This window comes from Chelmon rostratus, chromosome 9 (genome assembly GCF_017976325.1).
Source record: "Chelmon rostratus isolate fCheRos1 chromosome 9, fCheRos1.pri, whole genome shotgun sequence".
In the NCBI taxonomy this organism is placed as follows: Eukaryota; Metazoa; Chordata; class Actinopteri; order Chaetodontiformes; family Chaetodontidae; genus Chelmon; species Chelmon rostratus.
Window position 1 is genome coordinate 21,556,629 of NC_055666.1, and position 13,829 is coordinate 21,570,457.

Consider the following 13,829-nt stretch of genomic DNA (forward strand, 5'->3'; position numbering starts at 1 on the left):
AACATGAAAGTATTTGTAGTGCAGGATGTGATCTTACTTATAGTGTGTGTGCGTGTGTGTGTGTGTGTGTGTGTGTTACCTTCTCGTGGATCTCCTGTGTGGACTGAGCGTCACAGAAGGCGACGGTTGCTACGTCTTTCAGGATGGGCATCTCCACAGTGCAGTCGCGCCCGTCCAGCAGCGCCACCAGGGGGCGCGGGTGCATAGGCCCGTTCATGATGGGTGGTCTGATGCCTACGCATGCACACACACACACACACACACACACAAAAGAAATGAAAGAAAAGGTGTCAGATGGGCAAAACAAAAGTGGCAATGAAGAAGACGGTTTTCATTGTCAGAGGTGGTGTTACATTACATTTTATCGGCGTGATTTCCATGTTGTGATGAAACACCTACACAGCTCCAGTTTCCCTCAGAGAAATTACAAATCTTGCATTGGAAATAAAGCAAATTGTTCTCTGCTGTGTATTAGTAGACCTGCAGGCATGGAGTGGTTTGCTTGGTTATATTTTTTTCACCATTTCTTCAGTTGTTGTCAGTTAAATCTAAATCTGAAGGTATGCTGTTGCTCCGGGCCGAGATGAGGTCCTGCCTCATCTCCATCCCATAATATCTCCGCTCTGGACTGATGCAGTGACAATAAGCATGGGGGGGGGGGATCTCCCAGAGCAGCTGGCTGTCTGCTATAGAGACAATTCCTGTTGTGTGAGGTCATGTTTCACAGCTGTTTTTTTTTTTTTTTTGCCTTATTACTTTCAAAGATTTAATTGTTTTGGTTTAATTATGACTGATGCATAAGTTTGCTCAGTGAAGTTTTCATTAAAGTAATAATTAAAGTGCTTTCACCCCTGTGGTCCACTGAGGGTGACTTTTGGGAGCCACTGACTTGGAAAGAAACAGGGTTTCTTGTGCAGAAAACAACTGAGCAGGCAGCCTGAAGCTCTACATTGTCTCAGTCGTCTATTATGTAGTTTATCTTGAATGTCAACGAAAATGTTATATTTCATAGCTCAAAAACCACTGAAGATGGTCAGTCAGTAGACAGCTGGGTAAGGAGGTGCAGCAGTTTATATGAGATAGTAAGAGCTGTGACACGAGAGATGGCCAGTACCTGAAAGCTGACTGAAATCTGTCAGTAAGTGAGTAAGAGTGAGAACCACCTTCAACCTTCCTACAGGATGTTTTATTAAATTATTGAACCCCTTCAGGTTAAGTCATTACCCTGAGTGTGCTGCCAGACCTTACAAGAGGATAAGTAGCGTTTAACAAGGTAGATAGATCTCACTAGTGGGCCTTTGTTCAGCTTTAGCAAGAGCAGTGGTCGATGAGAGTTGCATTTACTCATTCTCCTTAACCATGTCACTGCAGTCTGCTTGGATTTGTCTGTCCTCTCAGGTAACTGAGGGGTAATCATTCCAGATCACTTACGGACATACTGACTGAGACCCAAGACATCTGAGAGACAGACGGATGTAGATGCGGAGGAAAATCTAAAACAGTGTGTGTAATTGGGTCTCTCTGACGTGCACCGTTTTGACAGGCCTCTAAAATCACCGTAGATGAAATAAGCGCAGAGTTATTCTGCTGATGCCGACTGCACCCATCACTCAATCCTGACTCGTTTCCGTCTGAGATGTGCACGCTGACATCTCTTATAAGCAAACGCTTCGGTCATTTCGCTCAAAATGTTCCTCCTTTTTTTGCGACTCAGACCTCCAGATGGATATACTGTCGGCACTCCCTCTCTTTCAGACTATATTCCAGTTGCTTGGGCTAACATCATGAGAAATCATTAAACCACTCATTTCAAAATCAGCATTCTACAGTCTCTACAATATTTTGAATGCCAGGGATCCCTGAGAGTCAGACTTGTGGATAGAAGTTTGGCCTCCAAAGCCACAAATCAGTTTGGAAACTCTGGGCAGGGAAACTGAGTACCACTCTTTCCTCAGCAGCTATCATTAAGTCTAGGCCTATGAGTAAAATGAATTAAAGGAAAGATCCCTGAATCGTAGCCGTACTACGAGACTGATTTTCAGTGCTTTCCAGCTGTGTTTTTGTAATGAAACTGTGTGATTTGTTTTCTTCTCCTTCGACTTGCTTCAGCTGCTGTATGTGTCTACCTCAGTTAGTGAGTTCATACGTTTCCCAGGATGCCTTTTGACGGTCTTCAGAGAAAAAGGTGTGAACATGTTGCATTTAGCTTTTACGATGATGGAACGGTACATGTATTTCCTGGTTTATTAAACCCCCAAACCCTTTTGCAAATGCAGCATGTCTTTTGGTTGCATCACTAATCAAAGTTCCTGCTGTCGGGAGTCATTTGAATCTCTGTATCTTCTGCAATCGATTGATTTCTTCTTGTATGACTGTCAGGCGCTGGTGCAAAATGGTTTAGCGAGACTCCGCTGCTTTCTGACCTTGGAGGCCTGAAATTTGACATCAGTGTTTTAAATAGCTACATTTCTTTTGCAGTAATAACGATCGTTACTGCCTGGAAATGTGTTAACACGATGTCGCATCATCATTGTTGGCATATTTTGCTCATAGTGACCAGAAGGTGAGGACTGTGTTGTAATGGGCACCTCCCTGGAGTACATAAGTATAACTGTGTGAACACTATGGATGAGAAGCAGGGAGTTACTGGAATATATAATAAACCTCCAGAATCTCAGGGAGCGTGAGCCAGTGTGCATGCATGGGGAAATAATATACACAGTGCTTACATGCATTTCTGGTTCATGCTCCAGTGTGCTGCCGTGTTCAGGCTTTGGCTATAACAGAAAACAAGTATTCAGAATCTGTACTTAGAGAACAGAAATGATGTATCCGTGTTCACTCTGTGTTAGATTTTGGGAACAACAGGATTTAGATTTGAGGTACTTCATGAATGTTGAGGAGAATACTTTTAGAATACCTCCCTTCTACTTAAAAAAAACAACCATTTTTTTAATACAACATACTTATGGGCTATTTTTAAACCAGCTTGCACATACTTCCTTCTGCATGTATCACACAGCAGCAGAGCCAAGTGTGGGAGAGTATACACAGAGCCATGTCACCATGTAACTATGGAATATGTTAGTTCATGCATTTGTAGTTGGATGTGGTGGTTACTGTACATATTGTTTGGTTTTGTTTGCATGTGGTCTCAGCTCGCACAGATTGTCCCAATACTAGAAACTTACAGGTTTGATTCTCACATTTGCAAATTAGAAACGCCTTGAAGTTGATCGTATGAAGATAAAAGCACTTCCTGTGTGCTTTCATTGTTTAAACTGAATTCAAGGATGATACGCTGCTTTTTTTTGCAGCACTCAGGAGCTGCGGAGAAGCAAAGACAGCCCACAACTTAACACAATCCATCGCTCAATTTCTGTTTCATCTTCTTTTCTTCATCGTCACATTACAGCATGAAAGCTGATCTGATGTAGCAGCGCAGTAAGCCCATAAGGTGAAACTCAAATCCTGCCCACAACGCCTTCTGTGAGCTGGTAAAACATTAGCTTTCCATAATAGGATTTGCCTGCAGGCCATTGCACTTACACATCAATACAAAATCAATGGTGCATAGCTGAGAAATTGGAATTCAACGACAGCGAAACGTACTCTCAGGCTTCCACGCAACCTCACTCAGATGTAATCATAAGTAGCACACTTGCCTGTAGGTGCTGCACTCGACAGTACTCTGGCCTCCAGACTCATCTTTTATAAGATTTCATTTGCGCAGAAAGCCCCGCGAACTAAGTTTGACTCAGAGATGGTGTGTGTAATTACACAGGCACGATGTTCGCTCGCACAAAATAATGAAATCTGGACAGGCTAATCAGTTGTGCGGCAGAGTGGCGTTTTTGGAAAGCGGCGGAGATTCCAGACATTTCTCCGGCTCACACTTGGTCAGAGCGAGGGAGGAAATAGCTTTCATTCCAGCACCAAGCATGACCTTGGGAGGACCAGCACTACTGACTGCTGAGTAGTACGACATGATAAAACACCCGTTCACCCTCTCTCTCTCCCACACACACACACAAACCTCAGTAGCACACAGTAAATATGAATCCGCTTTCTCTCCCTGAAATCCCCAAATCAAACAAACTCAAATGGCCATTATCTCCCGCTCTCTTTTTATTCAGTGTATTTTCTCGCTTTCTAGTCACATTAAACGCTCATTAAATTCTTCATTACGTTAAATAATTGCTTAGACTTTTCTCTCACTTCCTCAACTCTAAAGCCTCATCCATCTCTACTCTCCCTCTCTCATTTTATTCAATACTCTCTCTCTCGCTCTCTCTGTCTACCCCCCATAGCCCCAGGGTTTGGTGACTGCTGGGAGCTTTCACAGTGCAAACAGGCCTCTTCACAGCCAGCGGGGGCCACAGCTCCAGCTCTTGCCATCTATCTATCCAGGGTTTCTCTGCAAGTATGCCTTGATTCAGATCCACTGCTGTATTTGGTAAACATTTTGAGGCAATGCAGTTGTAGTGATTTGCAGCCAAGGAAATGTAAAAAATGTAAGATTTGTTGGTAATGATTGTCAACTAAAACCAACCATCTGCATAGTAACAACTGTGCTTTTGCAATATGTGCTTAAGGGCCTGGGACACTGAATGATATGAAACTTACATCCCTCAGAAAATTTGCAATCAGACCAAAATGACGCTAAAGCCGTTTGAGTGACATTTAGAGATGGAAAAAACATCTGCCAATGACTGCTGGGACTGGATCATGCGAGCCAGTGGGAAAACCCTGCAGCCTGCCCGTATCCAGCTGTCATTGACCCGCTCACGAGAACAGCTGGATTTCTGTCCCAGAGGAAGGAGACAGTGTTTTCGGACTGTCAGTCAACAGAGACAATGTCAAAGATCAGCGATTTTCATGTGTTTTAAATGCGCAGGTCACCGGGAAGTCTGCCAGCCTGATCTGCCAAAACAAGCTGCGACTCGCTGGTTTTGACCGACACTAAAGAACCACAATAACAATGGGTCACAACGCACACTCGTGCAGCAAGGGGTTTCATTTCCAGAGCATCTGTGGGTCTAGTTTGGTATGGCAAACACTGAAGTGCAAAACAACTGTGAGTAAATTGATCCATTAGTCAGTGGACATAAAAATAATCAGCGTTGAGTAATTTTTCAACTGAAAAATGCCAAAAGTTCCCTCGTTCCATCTGTTCACTTCTGAGACTTTACTGCTTTAATATGAGTATATAGAGATGATTTTGAACTGTTGGTTGGACAAAACAAGATATTTGAAGATGCCAACTTGGACTTTATTTTTGACATTTTATGGGCCAAAAGATTTATCTATTAATCAAGAAAACGTTTAGCTGCAATCAGTGATGAAAACTGAGCTAAAATGATGAATCCATTAGTACAACCCTGATTCCAAAGAAGTAGGGATGCTGTATAAAATATAAATAAAACCGAATGTGATGATTTGCTAATGCTTTTTGACATCTACTCAACTGAAAACAATACAAAGACAATGATGTAATATTTGACCTCCTCAGCTTCATTGATTTTTGTAAATATCTGCTTATTCTGAATTTGAAGCAGCGACAACAACAAAAGACTGGGAAAGTTGTGGAACGCTCCAAAAACACCTGTTTGGAACATTCCACAGGTAAACAGGTTGATTGGTAACAGGTGATAGCATCATGATTGGGTATGAAAGGAGCATCCTGGAAAGGCTCAGTCGATCACAAGCGAGGATGGAGCGAGGTTCAACACTTTGTGAACACATGATTGGATAAAGATGGTTACTACATGGGCTCAGGAACACTTAAGAAAACTGATCGGTAACTCAGTTCATTTGGAAATGATTGCATGCTGTTTTTATACACAGTCCCAACTTTTTTGGAATCAGGGTTTTAAGTCGAAGAAAAAATGTATTAGTAACAATTTAGATAATCGTTATTATCATTTGAGTCAGTCATCCAGCAAAAACATCGAGCGTTCCATCTTCTGCAACATGAGGATTTGCTACTTTTCTCTGTTTCATATTGTTGTACAGTGAATATCTTCAGGTTTTGGGCTTTTTGTCAGACAAAACGAGACAAATAATTGTTGCAGCTCTACATTAATCTTATTCGTGCACGTTGTGTTGAACATGAGCATAAACACGTCTCACTATTCGCAGCCCGCACATCAGGCCTATCAGATATATAATTCAGTCTGCCCAAACTACAGTTCACAAGCTCCGAAACGTTCTCAGTTATTGCCAAATAAGAAATAAGGTCAGACCTCCTGAATTAAATCTCTTTTCGTTGCCTTTCCGACTGAACTGAAAGTGAACCCCGGCGAGATGACACATTCACATTTCAGCTCCAGTGTTTGTATCTTTCACTGTGCGAGAGAGAGAAGAGAGGAGAGCGCTGCTGTCGGCACCTGTGATCAGTCAGCCGCCTGCGACCGTAGCAGCCACAGCACGGCTGATTTATGATGTTACTGGCTCTCGTGGCATGCAGCAACATGGCGCGGTTAAAAAGCCCCCATATCCTCGTCTTCCACCCCCTCACCGTGGATCTCGCCTTCCCTTCATCTCTTGTTGCCTGATTCTCAGATCTCCATCTCTCATTCCGGTCTCGATTCCCCAGGCTTTCTTTATCTCCCTTGCCATTTCCTTTTTTCTCGCGTGTCCCGCCTGTCCGACTAAGAAGGAGAAAAGCCATGTTTTATATCATCGCTGCGTTCATACGCTTAAAAACGTCGTACTCAGGTACAAAGTGTCCAGCTTCAGCTCGACGTTTCTGCAGTTTTTATTCTTTCTTTTTGTCTTCTGTCTCTCTCTCTGTCTACCCACACTTCAGTTCTCAGAGGAGAGAGAGAAGACAGACATCTCACACACACACACACACACACACACACACACACACTGCCCCACCCACATATACAGCCATACAGGTGCATGCTCAGCACACCAATCCATGCAGGTTGACATGACTAATACGCAGTGATATATGATACATGTAAGGGCTTACACATAAAAATAATCACCTTGCAGGTGCTCTCTCCCTCCCTCCCTCCCTCACACACACACACAGCCTTGTTTATACATACACACCCAGACACACACACACACACACACACACACACTCATATACACAAGGTTTTAATTTGCATGTATTGTATCAGCAAGCCAGTTCAGGTCTGTCCACCTTTTGTTCCCATCCCTAAGACACCAGCAGCAAAACAGACGAGGATACACGATGTTCAAACAGTGTTTGGCAGCTGCTTTGTTAGTGATCGGTGACCAATTCAGAGTCAAAGTTTGAATATGCAGATTGTGTTAATTCTCTTTCCCTGAGCGGGGCTGACAACCCAAGCAGATTTACCGATTTGTCAATTTTATAGCAATTCTGCTTGCTTAGATAGAAGGTGAATAGGGGCCAGTTATGGGCTGAAAGCATTATCAGCTTTATAGTGACTACTGCGTTGGTCTAGATCAATACAGCTGTATAGTGGTAGCCACGGTAGCAGCCCCCCCCCCCCCCCCCCCCCCCCCACACACACACACACACACACACACACACACACACACACAGCCCCCCTGTGCTGCATTTGAGACCAGAGGGTCACAGGGACATTTCACAACACTGCAGGTCTTTCCATCAGAAACAAACACAACGTCTATTCAGAAATATGTTGATTTCATTAGATTTTGTAACAGTTTTCCATTATCAAAAAATAATTTTGCAAACAGCTCTTCACCTGTGTCACCTGCAGGCACCGCTGATTCGGAAACTACCGAACCAAAAAAGGTTGAGAAATACTTACTCCTACTGGCATTACTTGTACTACAGGAAATACTACATGTAAATACAGGCTGTAACTGGATTACTGTATGGCCGTCGGCCTGTTATATTGGATTAACTGTTAATATGCAGAGGGAAGTCACAATCACTTTGAAGGTTCAATTGGATTGGGGTCAGTTTGGATATTAATGGATTATTGAGACTATGAGGCATTTATTGCATTATCTTAGGGCCCACAGGGGTTTCCCCAGCAAAATGATAAATTATTTAATTTCACAGATTTTATTTATTTTTATTACAGTTGACTTATGAGTTAGTGTGATAGTTTATTACTGCACTGAGTATGAGTAGTATTCAGTATGCCTTATTAGATTTATTTCATACTTACTCGTATATACTATGCTATATATACTATACACTATATATGATCACAGTGTGTCAGTAGCAGATGTACGTACACTTTTAGTCGACCATGTTTCTATTTTTTCACATCTGTGATTAAAAATAACAAGATGCTGATTTTAAACAACCAGACAACCGAAGTTACTGTCTGGTTGCCACTTTTTAAAATGACATTCACCCAGTGAGGTGTTGCTGTAGGAGCCTTTTAGTGCAGACAACGGACGGAAATTTGTGTGCGATGACATCAACAGCAAACCCGTCCCGGCGCGCGAGCCGCTATCTCCGAGTGCCTGCTGCACGTTTACCAGCTGAGTGAGCTGTTTCTGCTGCAGATCTTACTCTAAAACACGCTCTCTTGACTCAGCGGACATATAAATGAATAACAACAGTCGATGTTTCTGAGTAATTTGGGCTTTTCATTAAGATCCGAGTTGAATTGCAGCCTACCTACTAATTGCTGTTTTGGGATGTTACACTGTGGACCTGTTATTTTTTCTGTTCATGACAGCACTGCTATTTAGCCACCTGTCTAGACTGTCATGCCTCTCAATTACATTTCCCTTTGTGAATTGTGTGTCTCAATAAAATGCGCAAGTTGTTTCCAAGTAGTTAACTGTAACTGGCAGATATTATACTGGCTAACCATCTGTGCATATGTCACGCATTAAAATGCTCAGGATTTCAGTAGCGGCTGGTCTTTCACTGTTGCTTCACCTTTCAGCCCAAGCTTTTTCTTGTATGCATTAGGTATAATAGACTAAACCTTTCAATGGTTTTTAGAGCACACAGCCTCTCTGCTGAGTGCTTCATCCTTTATAGATTTCCAAGTGCTGTCAATTATACCTGCTTTTTTTGCACCAGTCAAGTTTATGAGACCCTGCTTAAATCAAATGCTCATCCATGATGATGGTGCAGTTAAAATATAAATGTGAACACATCTATGCAATAGAAAAAAAACAGCATTTACCTCATCTTTTGTGTGTACAATGGATGTATGAAATAAATACTTGTATTACTGGGATAAACTATACTTACACAGTATAAACTGAAACCTCTATTTAACACTCCCAAAACGGATCTGTAGTGTTTTGGATATCTGAAGTTTCTGAAAAGTTTTAAAACAACAATTAATCCATTGAAACAAGTTGTCAGTTCATTGCTGCTATAACCTACAATTAGTCTGTGTCGTCGAGTGTTTCATGACTTGTATACTAATAGTGCTTTCAAGTGTGGTTTTGTCTAAGTTGGCAACGTGTCACAACATGAGCGGTTTGCTTGATATTTGACAGAATAAAATGTCTATATGGAACGTCCTGGTGGGAAACTGCCTGGAGCTATTCTTCACAATTACATCACTCTTTACCTTTTAATGAGCTTATAAGATTCAAATGCACAGTTCAAATGACCCAAACAAGTCTTTAACTGAAGAAGAAGATTATGCTTTAGCCTGGCAGTCTGATTTTTATGTGAGATTCAGGGGAGTGACTGACGTGTGTTTGTGTCTCTGATCGAGACGTCTGTAATCAGATTAGACGTGACTCAACACTCGTGGATCACAGGACACCTGTCTTTACAAACATGACTCGACACACCACCAGTTACCCGATTTTAAAGCAGCCCTCAAAGGTTCAGTGATTGTCACCGTGCGCCGAAACCGATCCGGTGGCCAGATCGGTTTGTGCGCGAGCATCTTAAAAGGGGCGATCCTCCCCGAGCCGTAATTCATAGCTGTTTTTCCCGTGACCTTGGATTCTCGAGCTGTTGGGCCATAGTTAAGGCGGATATGGAGATCTCTCCCAAAGCGGGGAAAAAATAAAGGAGGGAGAGAAGGAAAAAAGATCAGAGCTGCAACTTTATCTTTGATGTCATCAAGAGACACAGCCCGCAGCCTGTTGATGACATCACAGATTACAATCTGGACCATCTCTGGCTTCTTTTGGGAGAAACTGCCTCCCAAATCCAGATTTAGGTGACCACAGATACAGTGATTCAGCCTTAGGGTGGATGATCATTTATCCTCACGCCCTCCTCCTCGTGCTCCACACCCAAACCCCCCCCCCCCCCCCCCCCCCTTCTTATTCCTTAGCAGCCCTACCTTGATCCCATTTTCTAGAATAATCTTTCCCAGCCCCTATCATAAGGTGCATCTGTCACCTGTGTGTGAATCCGGCTGTGTGCACTGCTACCTGTGCTTGAATATGTATGTCAGCTGAGTTCCTTAAATGTGTGTGTGCGCGCGCGTGTGTGCGCATGCATGTGTGTCATTTGCGTGTGTGCGTGGAGGCAACCGCTCTACGTGAAAAGAAGCACAATGAAAGGGAAATATGTGTCATGTCCTTGCTAGCCCTCGAAGGAGAGAGAGATCTATTTCTGTCGCCACAAATGGAGGTGTTCAAGCAGCCTTCAATAGCAGAGATTTGCCTCTTCACACACACACACACACACACACACACACACACACACACACACACACACACGGAGAGAGAGAGAGAGAGAGAGAGGGAGCTACAGAAAAGGCTAACCATTCTTGTGTGGCAAGAGAGAGGCTCATCGTTAAAAAAAAAAGATAAGAGTGTGAGGAAAATTAAGAAGAGACGGAGGAGGAGGAGACGGAAAAAGGGAGAGGAAGAGAGAGAAGGGGGAGGGGAGGAGGAAGGCAGAATAATGTACACTGTAGTTCATAAATATTGACACACACACACTCACACACAGACACACACACGTACAGCTCCCACATTAAAGCAGAGTGCTAGTTGTTTACCTAGAGGCATGCCTTTGTTGAGGAGATGTGAGCTTCCCATGGTGTGTTCCCCAGCCGGCCAGCACACAACAGAAACCTACAGTCTTCACACAGCAGACATGAACAGGAATCCAGTCAGCATATGGCGGCTGTGGCCAGCTACCTCGCTTCCCTTAGTCCTTCTCCCAGCCCCTTAGTGACAAGCATACACATGTGCTCCCCCTCTTTTCTCTCTCGCTCTCTCCCCTCCCTTCCGTCCCCTTCGCTCGCCCGCTCTCTCTATCTGTCTTACCCCTCCCTCCCTCCGTTCTTCCCTCCCTGCCTGCCGTCTCTAGCTACCTCCCTCCCCTCCCTTTCTCACTTCTATTACAGCAAGTCTTTCCGTCTCTCCCTCTGTCTCTGTCACCCAAAAAAAAAGGAAAAAAAAGTGCACACACACACACACACACACACACACACACACACACACACCGAATTCAAACACTGCTGCATTTGTGGGAGCGGGAGGGTCAGAAAGTGTAAAAGAGATGGCGGGGAGGGGAGGGGGGTTAAGAGAGAGTGTGTTTGAGAGTGTGTAAGAGAGAGAGAGAGAGAGAGCGAGCAGGAATGGGGAGGAGCTAACGCTGGCAAAAATTCATCTTTTGTTTCCTGAAATACGACAAGGAGGAAAAAAAGAAAAGACAGAGGAGAGTTATGCAATTTAAACTGCAAGAGAGGAAAGACTTGTTCTCTCTGATATCTTATACGGTAACAAACTGTCATAAGCAAGAACATGTTGTGATACTATAATTAGCGTGTGTGTGTGTGTTTTTAATAAATGTATAATAATAGACTAATAAATGGCAAACCCTGCAAAACGAGTCTCCCTGATCAAACTTAACTGCTTTACTTTATAAGTTCATTTCTTCAATTGTATGAATTCAGATCTGAGATACGGGTGTGTCGGCGTTCTTTCAGGACATTCAAACTTGAAAAAGTCATTTCAGTTACTAAATTCACACCAAGACATTACTAAAATAATCCATTGCACTTAAAGATGGATAATTGAGAATTTCTTCGGGGTAAAATATGCTGTGTCTGCAACCCTTTTTCATACAAAAACTTGTGCCAAAGCATGAATACTGTTGTAATACTTTATTTCAAGTAAATAATGTGGTGTTCTCCTCCACCACCCACGTAATGGAGTGAAATCTGCCTCTGAACATACTCAGGTTTGATGTGACATCATTATAATGTAAAGCACGCAGGACTCTTATTACTCATGTTATTATTGTGACAGAAGTGGACAAAACTGTTGCTGACGAGACTTATCATTATTTTTCTTGTAAATGATGCACTGGCTTTCAAAATCCTATTCTGGGTATTAAATTACTTAAATGTATTTTGACTGGTAAGAGACAGGAAGCCAACTTTTACACTTCTTCTTCTATAATTCTGAAACTGGCCAAAAGTGTTACTTTCATTGTAGCATTTCTACATTATTTCCCCTTTTGCCTTCAAACACATTTCTGAGGTTCGTCTCCTCCTATTACGGCTGGATTGTTGTATAATTGTATTGTTGATGTGCATGTAAATGTGGCAGGTTGTGTTTTTAGTCAGATACTTTTATTCTTGTGCCACTTTGATCCTGCGTACCTGCTCAGGCTCTTTCCATCCCTGCAGTGGGGATGTTACAGTTACTCTCATCTACACTTGATAACCACGGTGATATAAGCAGCCTCAGACACCCCCCCGACTGCCAGGGCCTAACCTAGTTTAACAGCAATGATGGTTACATCACGTCCTCACTATTGGTAAATGTCACACACAGCCAATGGGCGAGTTGTTCAAATCCAAAAAGAGGTGGAGGGTCAGGGGAACAGTTGTTTTCAACGCTGTTGATAGGCTGAGTCATCACAACCTTTGTCATTAGTTATTACCGCCCACTGTTCTCGTCAATCATTCCTGCCAGCTGCTGGCTTCATTAGAAACAGAGATTTAGCTTAAAAATGACTTTACGCCTTCAGAGGAAAACGAGCGACGTGCTCCTCCTTGTTTTTTTTTCTGCTTTATTTAGACATTGGAGCGTGGCCCTGCATAGAAACTCTGGCTCCCTTTAAAGAGCAGATACCTCTTTGATAAAATAATCCAACTGGAATTTTGCGGCCTCTCCTCTCCAGCTGTTAGGTTTGTCACAATCTCTGACCTCACTCACAGTGGCACTGAGTCAGAGAATAAAGAAATCTGATGGGAATTATGCCTAATCAGAAGTCAATGCACTGTAAGGCTTAAAGCAAAATTACTGTACATTTGCTGTTTTTTGGCTGCTGCCTGCAAGACTGCTGCAGGCGAATGCCACCAACGCCAGCCGTCACTTTGAGTCTAGGTGTGTTCATTTAACGATGGCCGCACCAGATGGGGGAGAAGACATGACTCACTCGTTGCTCAAAACGCTAAAAGTAATGCAACTGTGGCAGGTAAAGCAAAAACATGTGGTCCAGAAAACCAGTCGCACGACATTTTTGACCGGCTGCAGGTGAGACCATAATGGGAGACAGTGAATGAGAAAAAAATAAAAACATTTCTGTGTAAGAGCATATACACTAATTGCAGCTGTACGTGGAGTTAAGTGTTGGCCTGAGCCATGACACCATGTCTAGATGCACACCAAATTCACACAGCAGCACATGAGGCAAAGGGGGAAGTTTCACATCTGTGTCGGAGGCAGCTGTGGAGCGGGGAAGCCCCGCGTGTTCACTCGAAGTCACCTTCTGAATCGCACTTTTCCACTCCGAACAGGCCTGTCCCTGAGTTTCAGACTCGAAAAAACCACGGTTTCTCTCTTTTCACCTCAGCTTCTTGAGAAAGTCGGGCAGAATTTGTTTTTGATAATATTTGAAGCAAGACAAATTTACCAATGTACTGAAGCATGAATGATGTTCGGTTCACAGC

General features: G+C 43.1%; 1 protein-coding gene across 2 annotated transcripts in view; it reads right to left on the minus strand.

Moving 5' to 3' along the window:
* LOC121611128 (C-terminal-binding protein 1) overlaps window positions 1–13,829 on the minus strand; it is a 33,450-nt gene that overhangs the window by 12,010 nt on the left and 7,611 nt on the right. The window contains exons 1-2 of one of the 2 annotated variants that reach the window (XM_041943487.1): window positions 10,920–11,142; window positions 80–234 (exon numbers count right to left, since the gene is read on the minus strand). In XM_041943487.1, the coding sequence (XP_041799421.1) occupies window positions 80–234; window positions 10,920–10,959 (195 nt within the window). In that variant the 5' untranslated portion in view covers window positions 10,960–11,142. Of the gene's footprint in view, window positions 1–79; window positions 235–10,919; window positions 11,143–13,829 lie in introns of those variants that run through there. The other variant, XM_041943488.1, reaches the window with a different exon arrangement.